Source organism: Ursus americanus, chromosome 25 (genome assembly GCF_024610735.1).
Source record: "Ursus americanus isolate L20-20 chromosome 25, mUrsAme1.1.p, whole genome shotgun sequence".
In the NCBI taxonomy this organism is placed as follows: Eukaryota; Metazoa; Chordata; class Mammalia; order Carnivora; family Ursidae; genus Ursus; species Ursus americanus.
The window spans coordinates 37,067,068-37,089,288 of NC_142151.1; the positions used below are offsets into that span (position 1 = coordinate 37,067,068).

The 22,221-nt window shown below is 39.2% G+C and overlaps 1 protein-coding gene across 1 annotated transcript in view; it reads right to left on the minus strand.

The window, feature by feature from the left end:
- NELL2 (neural EGFL like 2) overlaps positions 1–20,821 on the minus strand; it is a 316,526-nt gene extending 295,705 nt beyond the window's left edge. The window contains exons 1-2 of the mRNA XM_045801231.2: positions 20,518–20,821; positions 19,947–20,075 (exon numbers count right to left, since the gene is read on the minus strand). Of these exons, the coding sequence (XP_045657187.2) occupies positions 19,947–20,075; positions 20,518–20,572 (184 nt within the window). The 5' untranslated portion in view covers positions 20,573–20,821. The remainder of the gene's footprint in view (positions 1–19,946; positions 20,076–20,517) is intronic.
- Between the last annotated feature and the right edge of the window lie 1,400 nt (positions 20,822–22,221).

Sequence of the window (22,221 nt, forward strand, 5' to 3'; positions counted from 1 at the left end):
AGCAGTGATCATTAGACAAAAACCATCAAATACCCAATCTATTTAAACAATTCCTTAAGGCGGGGGTCACAACCCCCACTGGCCCAACCGTCTCCAAGACATGTAAATTTGAATTTGAATAGCTTTAAGTAAACTCTCAACTTTCTCCATTTAGCCACTGACCTCACTATTCCTTATAATCTTCATATGTGGTTCAGTGAACTCACTTATTTTCCCTGCCTGGACCATGGAAGCAATAATTTTGTGACAGACTGCTTTAAAATTTTAACATAATTTAGGTCTGTTTCTTTCTGCTGAACTTCTATGTTGAGAAAAAAGAGCTCACAAATTAAGAGGTTTTTAAAATTAAGAAGCTTTTAAGATTAAATGGCTATAAGATTTCTTGGATAGGACACAAAATACACAAACCATAAAATAAAGAAATGATAAATTTTTTATCATTGGATTTCATGAAAATTAAATGTCCCTGTTCATCAAAGGACTTTATTAAGAAAATGAATAGACAAGCCACAAACTTGGGAGAATATATTCACAAAACATATATTAACAAATGATTTCTATTCACAATATATAAAGAAATGTTACAAAAACCAACAATAAAAGGATGAACAACCCATTTTTTAAATAGGTATGACAACTGAACAGACATTTCACAAAGAAAATATATAGTAATTAGTGAGCAGTATATCATGGTAACAGAAAAATGCAAATTAAATCCAAAATGAAATACCCCTTCACACCCACAAAAATGGCTAAAATCAAAAAGACTACAAAAAACAAATGTTCATAAAAGTGTGGAGCATTTCTCTATGAGTACAGAATGATCCAAAATGGGACAACTACTCTGGAGAGCTGTTTGGCAATTTCTTAGAGAGTTAAATGCATCTACCCAGCAATTTCTCTCCTAAGTATTTACCACAAGAGAAATAAAAGCTTATGTCCAAAAGAGACTTGTACAACAAAATTTGTAGCAGCCTTACTCACAAAGCCAAAAACTAGAAACAACCCAAATGTTTAACAACAGTGATACATTCATACAACGTAATAATACTCAGCCCTTAAAAGGAATGCATTACTGATACATATGACATTGATAAATCTCAGAAACATTATGCTAAGTGAAAGAAGGCAGATAGAAAAAAGTACATACTACATGATTCCATTTATATGAAACCCAAATATAGGCACTTAATCTATCACATAAGAAATCACGTGGATGGTAAGGTGAAAAATGTACCACAAAGGAACACAGGGAACTTTCTGGAGAAATGGTAATATTCTATGTCTTGTTTTGGGTAGCGGTTACATAATTGTACACATGATTATTGGGGTGCCTGGATGGCTCAGTCAGTTAAGTAGCCAACTCTTTTTTTTTTTTTTTAAAGATTTTATTTATTTGACAGAGAGAGAGAGAGACAGCAGCCAGCGAGAGAGGGAACACAAGCAGGGGGAGTGGGAGAGGAAGAAGCAGGCTTCCAGAGGAGCAGGGAGCCCGATATGGGGCTCAATCCCAGGACCCTGGGATCAGGCCCTGAGCCGAAGGCACGCTTAACGACTGAGCCACGCAGGCCCCTCAGCAGCCAACTCTTGATATCAGCTCAGGTCTTGATCTCAGGATCCTCAGATGCAGCCCCGTGTCAGACTGGCGCTGGGTGTGGAGGCTGCCTAGGATTCTTTCTCTCCCTCTACCCCTTCCCCCACCACTTGTGCTCTCTCTCTCTAAAAAACAAACAAAAAATGTATCAAACACTCAAGATTTGTACATTCAATTGCATCTTAACTATGTCACAATGAAAATATTTATAAATAAAAAGTAGATGGACAAAATTCCATAGAGAATTTTGATCATTTTGAGAGAACTACTAACTTAATAGTTCTGAAGAAAAGTTATTATTTTTTTCATCATTATAAAAGTAATGCAGACTTATAAATAATTCTAACAACATAAAAATGAATTAAGTAGAAGAAGTCTCTGTATAAATGGAAAAGTGTAAGAGATGGAGTGACAAGGCTGTCTATTCTATGTACTGCTTGGTAAGTTTTTAATGGTATCAATACAGTCATTTCTAAAAATATCTTGATTTGCTCTAAAGCTATATTAATGGTTTGGTCAATAAATCATTATTAGAGGTTATTTGTTATCATTTTGAAGATTACATTTAGAGAACAAGCCTTCATTTATCAAAGAGAATATCAATACAAAATAGTAACGATTTATTCTGTAAAAAGTTAACATCAAAAGTATATACTAAAGCAACTGAGTATAGCTCATTGAATATAGTTAATTTGGGTTTCTCAGAGTTGTTGCAAAATTTACCAACTCAAAATACAGGATAGCAGTAATAAAATGAATAAATTATTTGCAATGAAAGGGACTTACAACAAAGCCCTGGCAATACCGTTAAATGGAGCCTGCAGAGACTCTAGAAACCTTTGACAACAATGACAATAATGTAGACGTCAATGAAAGAGAACCGCTAAAGAGATCAGGAAGAATAAAGTACAATTTTAGAGGAAAGTGGGGAATCCACATGAAGGGATTAGATGAAACAAACAAGTAGGATTTTGCTTTTGTGGTTATCAGGAGAATGTCAGAGTCTATCTCACAGACAGTGTAGTTAAAATATCTATATTGTATGTACGTATTTATAAGACTATGAATGAAATCAGGCTAGAATGTTATCCATATAACATTAATCAAGTAATTCAGCAATGCTGCCCTTTTTGTTCAAAGAATCAGTAAGAGAACCCTAAACCGTTATTGTTTATAATAGAAATACCTGAATTGACCTGGTCAGCACACTACTGTCCCGGAAATAGCAAACAGTATCTGATTGGGTTAGTCTTCCAAACTCACCCACCCACCACCACCTACCACCATAAATCAAGAGGAGTAAAGAATTCACATTCTTAAGGAGAACCTGGGAGCCTCAGTCAGTTAAGTGTCCACATCCAACTCTTGATTTCAGCTCAGGTCATGATCTCAGGGTCATGACATCGAGCCCTGCATGGGGCTCTGCACTGGGCATGGAGCCTGCTTAAGAGTCTCTCTCCCTCTCTGCCTGCCCCTCCTCTATCCACTGGCTCGCACTCTCTCTACAAAAAGAAAGAAAGGAAAGAAAGAAAGAAAGAAAGAAAGAAAGAAAGAAAGAAAGAAAGAAAGAAAGAAAGAAAGAAAGAAAGAAAGAAAGAAAGAAAGAAAGAAGAAGAAGGAAGGAAGGAAGGAAGGAAGGAAGGAAGGAAGGAAGGAAGGGAATTCCCTTTCATAAATAAATATTAATGGAACTTCAGAAAGAATTTGGTAAGAGATTTGGTAAAGTCACTGCTATGCATTTTCTTTCAGAATAATAGTGAAAAATTAAATGGACTAAAACTTCAGATAAATCCATATTTGGATTATTTGCTAATGATTGCATGTTAATAACAAGATGTGTATATTAAAAAAAAATAACCAACCATTAGTATTACCATTAGTATATGGTAATATTAAACAGAACAATATAGATGAAGTCCAGTATTATCTTGTTTCAATCTTTTCTAGCATCCTGCTTATGACTTTGCTGTCATTTTCACTTTTTACCAGTAATTTTTTTATTTACAGCTATAGCTATCAATAAAATTAAACTATAGCTCCAAAGATAATAGTGCTTTCAAAATCAAAATGCAAAAAAGCTTAACGAGTCTATCTGGAGGAGGGAATAGTGGCTGATTAACATTTATTATAAGCCCCGTTCCTCCTAGAGAGGGATGATGCACCATGTGCAAAATGGCCTATTTCAGTTTCAAATGTTGGCAGCAATCTGCGCCAGAGAGACCCAGTTCCAGAGCTAGCAGTACCCGGGTCTTTTCATGCATCACATCCTGACAGCTGAATCTGTTTTGTGGAGTCTTATGCCATATCTTGTTCTTCCTCAATATCTGCAATCCACAAGGACAGATTTCGCCCTTCAAAAACATTTGACCTTTTGTTTGGAAGTACATTCCATTCTACTTTAATTAAAAACAAGTCTCTCTGCAGTGAGAACTTGAAACATTTCTTTCACACTTCCCATTGTCCTCTCTGATATTTGTAGAGATTTATCTTGAGTTCTCTCCATTTAATCCACTAAAACATAAATGTATTCACTGTCTAATGGTCATCAATATCAATGGAGCATTTGATTTACTTTTTTTTTTTTTGAATGGGAAGCCTTTTACCTGAAATTCTCTATTTCAATTTAATGATTGGAAATTTCCCTTCTATGGAATCATATACCAACAAACAAAATTGAAGAAAAAGTTAACAAATTATATTTTCTTTACCTGCTCCTATTAAGATAGCGTGGAAAGGAAATGAATCCCCCAGTACCTTCCAGTAGTACATATTTGTTGCACTGTTAAGTAATAACCTCAGAAAGTCTATATGAGGTAGTTCTGCATTTGTACCTCTCGTCTATATTTTCCCATGAGAGAAAAGCTTTGTTACACACAGATGGCTACAGTTTAAACATTCCCTCCAGTTTCTTCATAAGACGGCTAAGATAGTATTTACTTAAAACCCTGCGTTTTTTTGTCTGATGCCTGTGTAATTAACATCAGTCCTGGAAAGTTTTAGAAGTAAAACTGAGCCTGCAAATTTCCACAGCCTATCTGGCCTTTTCCCAACTTCGCCCTCTGACTTTACTAATTTGCTGACCAAAATAACAAAAAGTAATCATCCATTAAATAGGTGGGTTCTCCCCACTCAACAGTTTCCTGCCTAGTCAATGATTCACAGAGTGAATACTCATTTTTTTTCCATTAGTCTCTGAAACATGTTCTAATTTGGAAGTGTGTTATCAAAGAACAATTTAAATTACATTATTTTCACTGTAAATGCAACCAATTATTAAAAATTGGACCCACAGCAGCAAAGGGATGAAAATGTACTATGAGATGCTTTGTTGTAGAGAGGCACTTATGATAAGGATAATGAAATTTTTGTAACAACTTTTTAAAAACTGACCTCTGCATAGAGTCTTAGTGTCTTCAAGGTGAGAGGCAATAAATACGCATCCACTCTGTGTTCTTTACTTTCCCTTAACAGGGGCTGACTTCTTGCAAATTCCCACTCCAACTCAAGCTCTTATGACCGATTCATTTAAACCTCAAATAATTCTTCACATCAGCCCATAACATAATAGTCTTACAAAAAGTATAATTTAAAACACTGTCTTGTCTCTTCAGGATTATTGTTTATTATAGAAATTAGTGGTGAGCTTCAGGAAGAATGTGGTAAGGGCTACGGTAAATGGCGACCCAGACTTGAGTTAGAAATGTTCAAAGTTCAATTAAAGTGAGTCCCACTTTCTGATCTTTGAATTTTAAGTTAAAGGAATGTGATACTCATTTCTGTGTCTTTTCTTTCAGAATAATAATGAAACATTAAGTGTGCTAAAACCCCAGACAAGCCCAAACTTGGATCTTTTTTTTTTTTTTAAAGATTTTATTTATTTATTTGACAGAGATAGAGACAGCCTGCGACAGAGGGAACGCAAGCAGGGGGAGTGGGAGAGGAAGAAGCAGACTCCTAGCGGAGGAGCCTAATGTGGGGCTCGATCCCATAATGCCGGGACCACACCCTGAGCCGAAGGCAGACGCTTAATGACTGTGCCACCCAGGTGCCCCCCAAATTTGGATCTTTTGAACTCAAAAGATCAGGCATTTTAAAGCATTTCTCCCCTTTATTTGGACACAATGTTTCTTCTCCTATCATGAAAAACCCGGAGGAGCCTAATGTGGGGCTCGATCCCATAATGCCGGGATCACACCCTGAGCCGAAGGCAGACGCTTAATGACTGTGCCACCCAGGTGCCCCCCAAATTTGGATCTTTTGAACTCAAAAGATCAGGCATTTTAAAGCATTTCTCCCCTTTATTTGGACACAATGTTTCTTCTCCTATCATGAAAAACCCTCTGTTTTCATTTGAAAGGCAAAAACATAAAGCCTAGAGTCACAGTATTTCTCTAAGATGTTTGAATTAAATTATCTATTAAGTATCCTATATAAATTCACTCTGAACATCAGGGGATAGAAAGTATTAACAAAAGCAATAACACTAATACTTACATTTCAACAGAACTTTTGAAAATCAGCCTCTGAAGGAAGAACAAACATATGAATGATAATATCATAAAATAAGCTGTCTCTCTGGAGTGCTCAGACACTTTAAATGAATCTATATTTATAGTATAATTAGCAATTTGATGAAATATATATAGTAAGGATACACCAAAGCACATCAGTGAACAACGTGTCCTCCTCAAAGTCGACAGATTCTCAGGAAACATCCAGGTTCAGCATTTAGGTACCAAGAACACTGCATCTCATTGGTAGCACAGACCAATCATATTTATATACCTTTTTTATTTTCTTTTTAACAACCTGTCAGTCTCCAGAAAGAGCTCTGCTCTGTTACAAGTATATGTCAACACACACAACTCATAGTGAGGATGTTCAGCCACCAATTACTGCTGGAAATTTAAATAAGTTCTAAAAATATAGGTTATGTTCTGCTCTGAAATACTTAATCTATCTGGCACTTTTTCTGGGACATTTAATGGTCCATCAGTACAATGTGTTAGACTGTAAGAACACAGAATTAGACATAGTGCTTGCCTAGGGGATTCTCCACTTAAATAGACAAGCAAAATAGATTAAACACTAAAAACCAGTGCATGGAAGAAATAAAGTGGATCACTACCATTAAGAGTGAATGTTTATAAAACAGATACACAATGCAGAGCATAGTAGTAAATGACAGGCTCTCTCCCAGTACAAACTTTAATAAGAGTAGTAGAACAATCCAAGATCCTTTTCAAAAGATAACTGTTTTGAAGAGAGTGTTAAGGATTATCAGATAGATGAAAAAGAAGATGTTCTGGACATCAGAGGTTACAATAAAAAGAATAGTTAATTAAAAGGGAAAAGGGAATAATTTAATTTCAGTTGGAACTAAAGTGACCTTAGAAAGCATTTAGTCTAATTCCCACTCCCACCCCATTAAAACATTTTCCCTGAAATAGGTCATTTAATCTCTATTTGAATATTATTAGAAGTATGTTTATTGGATGGATGGATGGATGGATGGATGGATGGATGGATGGATGGATAGAAAAATGGACGATCTTAATGATTGAAACAGGTGATTTTAATTTTAATATCTATTTGACCAATATATCCAAAATATTATTTCAACATACAATCAACATAAAATATTGATATTTTACATTCTTTTCTTATACTGTCTTAAGAACCCTGTATTTATTTTTATACTTACATTGCATCACAGTTTGTACTAGGCACATTTCAAGTACTCAATAGCCACACATGGTTAGTAGCTACTGTATTTATAGGACAGCTCAGTTCTAGAAAATGGTTCACAAACTTGGCTGAACATCAGAATCACAGGAAACTTTTTTAAAATATAGATTCCTAGGATTCGCCCTCAGAGATAAGAACTTACTTAGTGTAGGAAGGGCAGAGAGTCTTTTTTAACAAGGCAGTCAATAAACCATTGATCATCAAGCTGACATTTGGGAATCACTGCTCTAGAACAACACAAAATCATCTAAGTCCTCTTATACATGACTGTCCTTCCAATATGCTAAAAAAAAAAAAAAAAATCACATCGCCACTATCTTTTATTCTCCAGGCTAAAAATTCCAAATTTTCCAAGCTCTTTCAACCGTTCCTGATCTGACATGGTTTCCAAACCTTTCAACTCCCTGGTTGCTTTCCTCTGGATGTACTCCAGTTTGATTTATTTGCAGTAGAGAAGTACTATAGCATAGATAATCCAAATTAATCCTTATTTGCCTTTGAAATGTTTCTCAGTACTTTCAAATGAATATGAACATCTCTGCTAAATGTTGAATTCACAATACTTCAAACTAAAACTGTAAACTCTCATCGTCAACAAGCATTCAGGATGTCCGGGGTCTTCTGTGTCGCACTCCATCTTGGAAAGGAGAAGAGCCCTCTCAGAATAATTCAGAGTACTAAGTTAAGCAGAACTACCTTTTTTCCATGCCTCTCAACCCTCTTACCTTTTCCCATGACTAGAGAAGAAAGCAGTAGGTGTTTTGATTTAGAAGAGCTCTTTCGCCTTCTTTAAAGTTACATAAATATAAAACATAATAATGTCACCAAAAAATCAGATTTGTCATGAATAATTGGACTCAATTCAATGCCAGAAATATTCACTTACTGATGCTTGGCTGAGCACATTACATGTGCCACCATGATAGTCAGGACGCTATAGGAAGAAACAAGGCAGAGTCCCAGGCCTTAAAGAGATTACAAACTAGTCGGCCAAATAAGTATATCCATGTGACAAATTTCTGTGGAGTTCTTACTGTATGCTAGACACTTGTGTTATACATCCGCGAATAAAACATTCAAAAATCCCTGTCTTAATGGAGCTTATTTTCTAGCAGGGGAGACAGATGATAAACAATTTAAATGATATATAAGCGAATTATATAGCATGTTAGATGATAAATGTTATGGAAACTAACAGATCAGAATAAGGGGTGTCAACAGTACTTGTGGGATAGAGGACTAGCTGAAATTTTACTCAGTGGGGAGAGTAGGCCTCGTTAAAAAATTGATATTCAAGAAAACATTTGAAGGAAAGGGGAAAACACGTAGATATGGGGGGGGGTTAGAATTCCAGGCAAATAGCCAGTGCAAAGGCCCTGAGGCAGAAGAGTAACAGGACTGATTGAGGAACAGCAAGGAAGCCAGTGAAATTAAAGCAAAGTGAGCAAGGGAGAGACAAATAGAGTAGGCTGGAAAAATAACGGGGTGGGGGTGGAATTGTTCATGCAGGTCTTTGTAGGGCATAATAAGAACTCTATCTTTTGAGTGAAATGAAGAACCACTGAATGGGTCAAAGCAGTAACATGATATGCATTGTGTTTTTAAAAGATGACCCTGGTAACTATGTTGAGAATACACTATAGGACAGCCAGAGTGCAAGTAGGAAATACCGTGTAAAAGGCTCCTGCAGGAATCCAGCTGAAAGACAGTGGTGGCTTGGACCAGGGAGGTAGCAGCAGGGAAAAGAAAAGTGGTCAGACTTTTTATGTTAAAAAAAGTGCTATACTACACTGAGGTGGTTGTTTTCATATAGGATACTACGAGAGCACAGAGGAAGAAACAATAATTCCACCAAAGGATTTATAGTCAAAGTGACAGCTTAGCTGAGTCCTGAATAATATGTAAAAGTTCACAGGAAAAAAAACAAGAAGAACCAGAGAAGGAACTGGCATGGTGTTGTCGGTGGCCAGAAGAAACAAAGGGCATGATCCTTTCCCTGAGGAACTTACAGTCCCAGTACAGAGACAATACAGTAAGTCACTTAAGACCAGAGACTCAGGTGCCACTGGGATAAAAATTTGGCACAGAGGCTTTGGACTATAGAAATAAACAGTATATGCCAGCAAGATATTTAAGAGAAGAAGCCAAAGAAGTAACCAGAAATATAGAGAAAGTGACCCCAATTCACAAAGGATCCACAGGACCACCCCAACTCTTTTGTCAACATTACACTGGCCTCTATACCACCATTCGAGGCTCTGTGAAATCTTATCTCCCACCACCAGTTTCACCTCCAGTTCCCACCAACAGATCAAATTGGTATCTTGCCAAGGAAGGCCAAGCTTACCCTAACCAGAGCCAAGTAAAGCAATTGTATCGTTTGTTTCTCAGTACTACTAACACTTCTCCCCACGACTCAAAAACTAAGCTAAACTTTTAATATGCTTAGAAAGGAATGTGTTTGGTGTCTATAGAGGAGTTCATGCTATGAATGAGCCTACAGACGAGCTCATAGCATCAATCTTCTTTTGTTGGTTTTCTCTATGGTCCCTCACTTCTGAACTGTGGTATAGGGCAAATAATACATCTTCCTCTCCACATTCGCCATTTGTTCTCATCCCTCTCTACCCAAATCTGCGTATTCTCTTCCACCCAGTATAGTCAAAACAGCAAAAATAGAACAGAAGATGCTTCAGAGCCAGTTTCTCCCCCACTCCAGTTGACTTTCGCCTGTCCTTTCCACCTCATGTGAAAGTCACCCCACCTTAGCTCCCTCACAAAATCCAGCATTTTTACCTAGAAGCCCCTAAGGGGGAAAAAAAATCCAAGGAGCATGACTTGCCGCTAAGCTAATTCCAAAATCGAAAAAATATTTAACATATATTAAATGTTTGGTAAATGGCAGGCACAGTTTCATTCATATAATCTACACATCAGCTCTAAGACGTAGTACTGTTTTTATCTCAGAGGTCACTTAAGTAACAAGGTCAAGTTCATGCATCTAGTGAACAAAGCATTCAAACCCAGCATGTCCAGCTCTGGAGCCCGTGGGCCTAACTACTACTGCATATCACTATGAACTTAGAATTACCTTCACCATTTCTTCCCTATGTCCAGGCCAGTAGAGTGTGATCTTTCAGAGCAGTAGTTTACTGTCCTCATTCTAAAACTCCCCTTTGTAGGGAAAGATATGTGGTTGCCTGGGTTCCCCATCCCTTCCCCAGAATGAAGAATGTCAGCAGAGGTGCCATCAAAAACAACTCGGTGAACACTTGTCCAAGTGCCCAGTGGCTGGCAGCAGGCCAAATGGGAAAGGGAAGAGTCATGCTCCACTTTCCTTCTCACCCACCCTCTTCCTAGTTCTCAATTACAGTGGCCCATAGCTGAGTTTCAACAAATGAGTTTATGTGGTGAAACAGAATTCATCATAACAAAAATATCCACTAATAAACTGTTTGCTTAATAAAATGAGTCTGCACATACATCTACCAATTCAGTGTCAATGCTAACTGAAACCTAGCTAGCAAAAGATGAACATTTTCACGAACTTGATAAAAACCATGTAAGAAAAATGCTCCAATGACACACAAAGGCATTAACTTATGATGGTCTGACATGGGTAGCTAAATTTTAAAAACGAAAAATAAAACTTGTACCATTATGACAAATATCTCAAAACATAATGGTTTTGCATTAAATGGGTAAAGAGAGAGATCTCACATGTTTTCATAAAAACAAATGCACACACACACAAAATCAACACTAGATTTTACTCTACTTGTTCCTATAATTAACCCATAGTTAAATGATTACCTCCACTTTGTCATATACATACGAGGACACATAATTTTCATAGCTTTTAGCTTCCTTCTTTAAGATAAAGTCCCAAATTTTCTTTTTTCACTATGTACAACTAAATTCCAGTTCTTGTTTTACCTCCAGTAATAATCTATGTAAATATTTTCCTCCATATACAGTGCGTCATATCCTTACACACAGAAGCACTGAAATAAAAAAAAATTAAATTGAACTGAAGTCAAATCAACAGGAGACCTATCACACTGTAAGGTTTTAATGTCTAATACCTAAGTTATCAGTTAGCAGATATTGAATCATAGACAGATAATAAGAAGAACAAGAAAGAGGCTAGATGTCTGCAAGACTAGGGTATAGAACCAACATGAAGACAAGGAGACAGTAGGAGATGAACTAAAGCCAAAGAAAGGTGGAGGCTCTTGACTGTAGCTGTCATCCGGGTGTGCCTCGGCCATGACATTCAAAGTCATCCACTTGTCAGAGCCTGTCAGGATTGCTCCAGCTCCTCCCAAACCAAACCTAGTTGCCATCGGGAAGAGACCCCTGGCACTTTTGAAAAGAGACTTCTAGTTATGCTTGCCCCTGCCCATAATTACGACTACCACACTCACTGGGTGCCAAACACCATGCTGAGTGTTGTCCATTCTACTTTTAAAATATTCATGCTAATTTTCCCCCTCCACCTCTGCATTAACCTTTTGGGGGAGGAAAGGCATACTTTTTGAAAAATAAATACAATCAAAAAGCCGAACACTTGATTTTGCTGTTTGCTCTCAGAATGATCTCATAGCTAAATGATGGAGAGCATTTCAGCATTTAGTATGAAGACTCTCACCTTACACGTAAGAAACTATTTTAAGTCACAAATGACTAACAAAATTTTAACTGGCTAGTTCAAGTTTCCAACACCCTACAAACACATTCTCATGCATAGTTGAGAGAGGGCTCAAAACAAAGTTTAAGTCAGTTAGAAAATAAAGGAATCCTAATGTTTAACATATCTATTAGCTTCCTATGGCAGCTGTAACATATCACTTTAATGACTGAATCAACACAAATTTATTATCTCACAGTTCCAGAGGTCAGAAGTCCAAAATGAATTTCACTAGGCTAAAATCAAGGTGTTTGCAGGGCTGTGTCTCTCTGGAGATTCTATGGGAAAAATCCATTTTCTTCCTTTTATAGCTTCTATGGGCTGCCCACATTCCTTGGCTCATGACCACCTTCCAACTTCAAAGTCAGCAATGACCAATGACCGATCAAGTCTTTGTCACAATGCATCACATTGACACTGAAGCTTCTACCTCCCTCCTCCATATTTAAGGTATCCTTATGATTCCATGGGACCCACTCAGATAATCCAGGATAATCTCCGTATTTTGAAGTCAGCTGATTAGCAACCTTAATTACTTCTGCAACCTTAATGTACCCCTTACAAAGTGACATAATATATTTATAGGTCCTGAGGATTTAGTATGTGGATGGTTGAGAGACTGTTATTCAGCCTACCACAGCTTGTCTTTCATACCCAAAGATTCTTCCAGTCCACATGGAAGATACGTTCACTCTATCCAAAAGTCTCAACTCAGTAGAGTATCAACTCACGGTTTAAAAACTGGTCTAGGGGCACCTGGGTGCTCAGTCAGCTAAGTATCTGCCTTCCACTCAGGTCATGATCCCAGGGTCCTGGCATGGAGACCCTCATCAGGCTCCCTGCTTGACAAGGAGTCTGCTTGTCCCTTTGCCCCTCACCCCTACTCATGCTCTCTCTCTCACACACTCTGCTCTCTCTCAAATAAGTAAAATATTTTTAAAAATAAAGTAAATCTGGTCTAAATCTTATCAATTCAAAATATTGAATGGTCTGACATGGGTAGCTAAAATAAAATAAAATCTGGTCTAAATCTTATTAATTCAAAAGTCCCAAATGTAATCATCTAAATCAGGTATAGATGAGGCTTTGGGTACAATCCATCCTGAGGCACAATTCCTCTCCATCTGTGAACCTGTGAAACTCAAGAAACAAGATATCTGCTCCCAAAATTCGATGGTACAATAGACATGGGTTAACAATTATAGACATTGTCATTCAAAAAGAGAGAACAGGAAGTTAAAAAAATTAGGCATCAGACCCATGCGACTTTGAGATCCAGCTAGGCAAATTGCATTTGATTTCCAATTCTGGGAATAATGTTCTGTGATCCTTAGCTCCACCCTTTAGGATCTCAGCTCTGCCTTCTGGACTCTCAGTTCTGCCCTCTTAGTCAACCTTATTTTTTCATGAAAAGTGGTACATGTTTGCAGCTAAGTAGATTAATCAGCCTGTTTCTTGCTTGTGGAATTGTTAGGATCCAACAACCTTCTTTCATTACATCCTCTCACTTCCATTTTCCGGCCCAGCCAGATGTATTTTTGCTGGTATGATATTCTCAGGAACCACGTAGGTCTCCCATATGTGTCATGGTGATTTACTCCATAAAACAAGAGGCTACTCCACAGACATTTCCTGGATAAATCCATCTCTCTAACTGGCTTCTGCTGAGATGTTTGTGGGAATCCATGAGCTACATGTTCAATTTCTTCAAAGTGCCCTCTGTGTAACTGAATACTCTGACCTTACTTCTGAAGCCCTCCCAAAAGATTTTCTAGCCACTCCATTGGTTTTCCCCAGAGCAGGCATTTCTGACAGTGAATCTCCTAACTTTAGCATCATTTGCAATCTAGGAGGCTGAGAAATTTGAGCATTTCTCAAATATCAAGTTCTGGTTTCATTCTTAATAGTTCTTCCCTCAATCTGCCTCTCTCCTCTCCTTTTTTACTGGAAAAAGCATCAAGAAAAACCCAGGCTGCACCTTCAACACTATGTACACAAATCATCTCAGCTAAATACCTAAATTCATGTTTATAAGCTTTATCGTCCACATAACTGCAGGACACAATTTAGTTAAGCCTTCTGGCATTGCATAACAAGGACCCCCTTGTCTCCTGTTTGCAATAACATGTTCCTGATTTCTATCTAAGCCCTCACTGGCAGTGTCTTTAATGTCTGCATTTTTATCAACATTCTGTTCGTGACAATTTAGGTATTCTCTAAGGAGATTTAGTTTTCTCTACCATATTCATTTTCTTCTGAGTCCTCACTAGTAGAATTGCCATCATCTATATCTCTGTCCATTCAAGGCAATCTAGGCTTTTTCTATCATGCTTTTCAAAAGTCTTCCAGTCTATGCCCATTTCCTGATTCCAGAGCCACTTCCACATTTTAAGGTATTTCTTACAGCAACCCCCACTTCCATGTATCAAAATCTGCATTAGTTTCCTATTGGTGCTCTAACAGATCACCACAAATTTAGCAGCTTAAGTCAACACAATCGATTATCTCACGTTCTGGAGATCAGAACTGGGTTAAAATGAAGTGTCAGCAGTCCTGGACACTCTAAGGGAAAATCCATTTTCTTGCCTTTTCACCTTCGCAAGACTGCCCACATTCCTTGACTCGTGGCCTACTTTTATCTTCAAATCCAACAATGGCTGGTCTAGTCATTCTTTCATTGCATCACTGACACTGACTCTTCTACCTACCTCTTCCAAATCTAAAGGACATTTGTAATTACCTGGGACCAGCCCATATAATCCAGAATAGGTTTCTTTTTTTTTTTTTTTAAGATTTTATTTATTTATTTGACAGAGATAGAGACAGCCAGCGAGAGAGGGAACACAAGGGGGAGTGGGAGAGGAAGAAGCAGGCTCATAGCGGAGGAGCCTGATGTGGGGCTCGATCCCATAACATCGGAATCATGCCCTGAGCCAAAGGCAGACGCTTAACCACTGTGCCACCCAGGCGCCCCCAGAACAGGTTTCTTACCTAAAGGTCATTTGATTAGCAACCTCAATTTTATGTATAATCTTAATTCCCCCTTAACATGTAACATAACATAGGCTCAGGTTCCTGAGATTAGGACAAGAACATCTTTGAGGGATCATTATTCTGACTACCACAATATACCTTTGTATAATGATAAATTTTCAATTCTTTTCTATTAAAATGGCCCACTTTGTAATCTGGTCCTTGCTCTCCTCATTTGTGTCATTTCATATCACAACCCTATGTTTTCACTACTGTGAGTTTTTTCCATTTTGTCAAATGCACAATGCTCATTCCTGGCTCGGGATCTTTGCTCATGCTGTTTCCTTTGTCTCTGTGATTCTCCCTCTCTGAATTCCTGTAGCCCCTCCTCTCCAGACTACTCTTACTATCCTTCAGTTTTCAGCTTCAATGATTCTTCTTCAGAGACAGTCTCCCTGACCCTGTGATTCCCTAGAGTATAGATTCCCATTGTACTCTTTGTTTCTCCTCATAGCATTTATCTCAATGGTGATTAAATTATTACCTGTGTAATTGTTTGTTTAATGACTGTTTTTAAGACACTCTGAAAGTAAAGTTCTAACTTACTCCTTTGTTATATGCCTAATACCTAGCAGAACAGGATTGCACAGCAAAAATGTATTTGAATGAATGAACATGTCTCTTTTAGTCCTCATAATAACATTAATTTCATAATTGAGAGTACTGAAGTTCAGAGAAATTGAGTGACTTCACCATAGTAAAACAGCTAATGAGATTCCACTGGTTCTATCTGGTTTCTAAGCCCATCTCTTTGTCATTGTGTTATTCTATTCTAATTGGGGCACCAGTGACCATTGTCCCTAAGACCACTGATGTTCACTGACCATCATATTGACAAATACTCATTCCAGCCTAACCTCACCTTCCTTAATGCAGTTACCTTTACCTACCAAAGCCAATGGCCCACCACCAAATGCCCAATATCAGTCCTGTTTTTAAATACTGACATGAGTAGACTTGTGGACATTTTTTCCCTTTAAAATCTTTTTTTTTTAAGAGTTTATTTATTTGATAGATAGAGAGAAAGAGCCCCTGAGTGGCAGGGGGGAGACTCTCAAGCAGACTCCCTGCTGAGTGCAGAGCCCATTGCAAGACTCAATCCCAGGACCTATGAGATCATGACCTAAGCTGAAATCACCAGTTGGACACTTAACCAATTGAGCCACCCAGGCACTCCTTCCTCTAAAATCTTTAAATCATGGGGCGCCTGGCTTGCTCAGTCGGTTAAGCATCTGCCTTCAGCTCAGGTCATGATCCTGGAGTCCTGGATCCAGCCTCACATTGGGCTCCCTGCTCAGTGGGGAGTCTGCTTCTCCCTCTCCCTCTGCCCCTCCCCCTGCTCCTTCTGTCTCTCTCGTTCACTCTCTCTCAAATAAATAAATAAAATCTTTTTAAAAATAAAATAAAATTTTTAAATCTTGAAGTTCCTTAAAAATAACCATGAAACTTATTTTCAAATTACCAACTCAGGAGAAAAATATGCTTTGATTTTAACTACTTCTCTTGTGGGGATTAATGGCATTATAAAATCTGTGAACACCTTAGAAGAAATTTTATTAAACCAACAGATGAAACTATCAACTTTGGGAACCTAGCCAGACAAATTGTTAAAACCAAAGATCTAAAAATCATGCTAACATTGCTAGAAAGTCCTAGAACTGTGCTTCTTATGGGCTCATTCCTGGTCTCTCATTTACAGAGAAGAAAGAACATTATTAAGAACATTGTCTTTACAAATACCTCCTAGACTTTAAACAAGGTAAGTAGAATTCTATTTATAATTGCACAATCCTTAATATTTCGGAACTCTTTACGAGCTTTCATAGTCTTTTTCATTGTCAGCATTCAGTCCTCTCTTTTTTTAAAATGTAAGTATATTTTTGTGGCTATGAGTCAGACTGCAGCTAGAAATACTTAGAAGATTTTGATGTAGATTCCAAACTGTTGCCTGGATACTTTTTCCTTTTGAAAATGATTATAATTGGCACAGATAAAAAGCCACATTTATTAAAGGATGATCTAATTTAGCATCTCCTTACTTCAATTTCCAATGTAGTTACAAATCAAATTTCAACAACAACAAAACAATTTTAGTGATACTATGGTTACTATTATGATAAAAACCAGATATGACTTTGAAATATATTTCTATGTGCTTTCATTATACATATATAATAAAATATAATTATTAAGTAATAGATTCATATTGCACAATAATCTTTTAAAAAATTATTTATAGCTTCAAAAAGTACTGAACTGTAATCATCTTAAATACCACTGAAGAGAATAATGAAGTAGCCAAAAAAAGAAGCAATATTAAAGGAGCAAAATCACTGGGAAATCATATGCTGAGATTTCCTTATTTTAAAGCTAAGAAACAAAAGAAGATGGTTATACCACTGCAGAAGAAATTTAATGGTTCAAAATCTCTTCCATCTATATAGAACATACCTGATAGCACAAAGTAACTTATCTGATAGGTTTATATGAAATCTGAGAGCATCTCACCGGTTTTGTAATTTGTTACTATCCTAATATGACATTTTACACACTATACAAAAATATCTGCAGCACTCACAATTCACCATAAATCAAATCCATAAAATCTTCAGTGTCTGAAAGCTTTTGTCTAAAACCCATGGAATCCCAGGGAAGCAGTGGGAGTCAGAACTGACTTCTTAACAACATTTTCTAATATCACAGAAAAGACATTTCCAAGGTAATGCAAAACTATCAGGCAGAGCCAAAGATCCATCTGTTGTCAATTTCATAATCTAAATCCTAGAAAAAGAGAAGTTATTAGAGACTAATCAATAGATCAGTAATACATGCCTAGTGAGACCACAGCAGGTAGCAAATACTTGTTGAGTGACTGGCTATATGAAATAACATTCAAAATTTGGCAGGAAATGAAATTTTACATCTTCAAATCTCGAAAACTCTGTTAGGCATTTACTCTAACCAACAAGGAATTAAAAACAATTCATCTATGTGCACTGATAGTTACAATGGACAATTCATTTGCAACACAATGCCTACCTTAAAGAACTGGTAATTTAAATAAAGATGAATACTTAACATTCCTTTAAAAAACTTAACCAGGAAAAGATATTAGTGACTTAGACTGTTTCCTAGAAATTGTCTAATTGTCTAGCATGAGATCATAAAATGCTCAGTTCTGAGGGTTTCTAGTTGTGACAGCTCAGACACTCTTCAGAGGAAACGAAGAACACTAGCATAATTTAAAGGACCTTTGGAAATTTTAAGGGCACTTCAACACCATTTATTTATTAGGAGCTTTAGCTTCTGTAAAGCTTTCCAGTTACTCGAATTAGCAGACCTGAGATAACTTTGCTTCCAGTTCTCAGGGATTAAAAATCAGAGATTTTAAAAAAGAAGAGGAAAGAAAGAAAAAAACAGAAGCTTAACCCTAATGACACTTCTACTCCACTTTGTGAATTTTGCTGACACTCTGGTCTGATTTCCTTTATTAAATTCAGTCATTGTTTTTAAACAATTCAATATCTAAGCTGCATCCCCACCTCTCCCCCAAAAAAACCTTTAAGTAAATAAAATATTATCACAAATATTTGTCATAATAAAAACATTTAGTGGGCTCACCATAATTAAAACAGAAAATTACATTTTAATTTTTTTATAAGAGTAAACTTGTTTTAAATAAATGCAACACATGTCAGTTTCCTCCTTTTCCCATAGTAAGCTTTAGTGTTACTGTCCATGGTGACACATACTGGTTATGTCAGGCAACAACACCACTACAAGACATTCAAGTTTTATTTTACTCCTGTTTCTTGGTGTCAGATTTGCTGAAGTGGTTTTATTTTGCATACCCAACTCTTTAGTAATTATGAGTTGCACTTCTCTTGAAGCCTTGGCACCAAAATCACAAAAGAAAAATCTGGGTGGCTGGGGAAAAGATGCTTCAGTCAGTCCATCAGATACGTTAAACCAAACTTCATTTCTCTTTTGCCTTCATCTATACTTCACCATATGTGAAACAAATCTTCCTGTATGTATTTAGCCACCTTCTAGAATCTCATATTACATCTTTTCACAAACCAAACAACATTCAAAAGCTTTGGTAAATCAAAGGTGACAGCCTGATGCATTGGAATTTGTTTCTGACTACACATTTAAATATAAATTAAAATGTAGACATTTATGAATAGCCAACACCCACTTACTTAAAAAAAAGTTCTATAATATTAAGTATACAATTAATGGTGATACAAGATATACCTTTGAATTAATATTTATTTGAAAGATTTCAAAATAATATTTAAGAGACTATTATTCTCTTTCTCTTGACATTGATAGAGTAGAATCATGATCTTTCAATGAGGAATCATTTCAAATATAGTATGTTTGTGATATACAGTAGATAAAACTAATTGAGAGGTATTCATTTTTCCAGAAAGCTACTCCACAAAAAGAAATTCCTCCCAACCAGGTACCATTGTACCTGAAACTTTCAGAAAGCCTGTCTTAACTAAGATTAAGCTATCCTATTTTCTACCTAAATCAATTTCACCCAAATGAGGCGTTTGTGCTATAATTCATTGTTCCCCAGACTCTCAAATCAACCATCTGCCATCGGAGTTTCTGTACAGTAATTAAGGAACTATCCATTAGAACTGGCAAGAGTACAAAGTAAGGAGGAGGGAGCGGGAGGGGAGAAAAACCAAACCACTTAAAAAGAGATGGAAGGTGTCTGTGTGTGTCACGTTAACCCCTCCACATCTCAGCTCCAGATACTGCCATCAGTGAGGCAATACAGAAGTTAGGAGGAGCTGTGAGGCCAACTCCCTTCGGGGTTATCCGAACTGAAACCGCACTGGGGACTCGGCAAGCTCTCCATACCTTGAAAGAGAAAGGCTTTCGTCCCATTATGCAGCCCGGGGACCTGGCGCACTCCAGTCGTGGACTCCCCAAGTTCTAACTCTGTTAAGACGTCAATCTGTAGGGAGGGGTCCACACCAAGCCCCCAAACTGGTGGGAGGGTGGGGGAGAAAGAAAAAAGCTCCATCAAAATACAAGCCTCTTCCTCCAGGGCAGCAAAGAACCGCGTCTTGGAGACAATATTGGAAACTGACGAGGGAGGCGACTCCCTCCTCCACCGAGCAGAGCCTTACCTGAGATCAGCAGCCAAGCTTTAAATAGCGGAGCACCCAGTCCCATTTCCCTGACCTACTTTAAACCCCTCTCGGTGCAAAGTTCCCCCTCGGCCCTCAGACCCTGGACTAGGGGTGTGACCCGCCCTGGCGTCTCCGAGGCAAGCACAGAACGATCCAAATCCAAACCCGCCCGCTACTCCAAGCTTCCCACTCCAGACCTACTTCGGGTGGAGGAAAACCAAGGCGTCCCCAACCAGCTCCGGCTGCCCCGAGGCGAGGGCCATCCGTTCCCCCCGCCGCAGCTCTGAGCCACTCACCTGCTCCGAGACCGAAGATCAAACAGAATGTTCTCAGTAAGACCCGAGACTCCATGGTGTGGATCTGCTCAGTCCATCGTCTCCCTCTTTAAAAATAAAAATAAAAACCGAAGAGGTTCTCGGAATCAAGCGGGAAAATAGCGTTTGTGCCTCCTGCCGCTGCCTCGCGTTTACTGATTAGTAGGATTAATACGATTTGGTTGCCTAAGAAAAAAATGGGAGGACCCCCCAGGCACGTGAAGAACTTAGACCCTCCAATGCGCACATCATTCCCACACGCAGAGCCCAGGCGGCAGCGCGGGCAAAGCCGGGGGGCCCAGGGGAGGGGTCGGGCTCGCTCGGGGTCTGCTCCGCCGGGGAATTAGCTCCGGAGCTGAATAAAAGCAGCCGAAGGCACGCACACCCAGAGGAAGGGAGGCGGCCCCAAGAAAGCCGGGGGTGGGGCGGCCCCACACCCGCCCGTCTTCCCCCGCCGCGCGAACCTGTAGTAAAGGCAGAGACAATGGAGAGAGCGCCGGAGACGCGCGGAGGAGAGACGGCTCCCCCGGAGCGGGAGGGGCAGGCCAGGGGAGGCGGGGAGAGGATGGGCAGGGAGGGACCGCCGAGGGCGAGGCCCGGCGCTCCGCGTCCCTTTCCAGCCCGGGCTCCAAGCCCCGTCCAGCGAGCCCCGGAGCTGCTGCAGCCCCGCCCTCCTACCTCCCTCGCTCGCTGACCCGGGCAACGCCAACCTCCTTTTGGGATCGAAAGATCTAAATTCAAGGTGCTAAGTTGATGGGCGGTCTTTGCTCACCCCTCGATTTCGGGCGCGTGTCTTGAAAGACAGACGGAGAGAAAGGACCACCCAGTCGCAGAAGACGAGGCTAGGAGACGCGCTCGCCCGCCCTTTAGGCAAAGGAGGGAAGCCGGCATACAATCGTGCACTGGGCTCCGAAGCAGCCCCGGGGACTGGAAAAGGAACTCCCTCTCCGGGGCATGCGGAGAAGGGCTGCCAAAGCAAGCTAGATTCTCGAGGTGGGGCTGGACGAAGTAGAGAGAGACTGGCAGACGCGGGTGGCGAGCCTGGGAAGCCCTGGCAGCCCTGGGGGAGAGGTTCCCTACCCGGGGCGGGGCGCTGGAGAGCTTCCCTAGCGCGGAGCGCGCAGGGGAGAACTTGTCCTGGAACTGCTGGACAGCTCCGGGACCTCGCGCGCCCCCTGCCAAACAACGCGGAGTCTGGTTCTCCAGGACAAGCACACAGCAGGAGCCAAGTGCACCAGCCCCAGTGTGCCGGCCACACCGAAAAGAAGAGATAGATGATAGGTAGATAAACGGATGGATGGATGGATGGATGGATGGATGGATGGATGGATGGATGGATGGATGGATGAATAAGAGAAAGAAAGGAGAGAAATAAGAAGGCAGAGCCTGGGCAAGATAGAAGAGCCACCCAGTTGTTGAATAAACTCAACCAGGCTCTATCCACCCTTCTCACCCTTCTCACGCTGGGACCATAACAGTGAGGACATCTAAGATCTAATTCTCAATGGGCAAAATATACTTCAAGTCAACTGCACATATTTTTCAACATAGCCTTAAAATGTTGAGGTAAATTTTGAATAATGACATTCAATGCCCATACTGAAAAGTAAGAGTTTCAAAAGTGATTAAAATGTTAATTGCTCCAAAGATCAATTGAGTTTCTTAGCTTTCCATCCAAACAAGTAG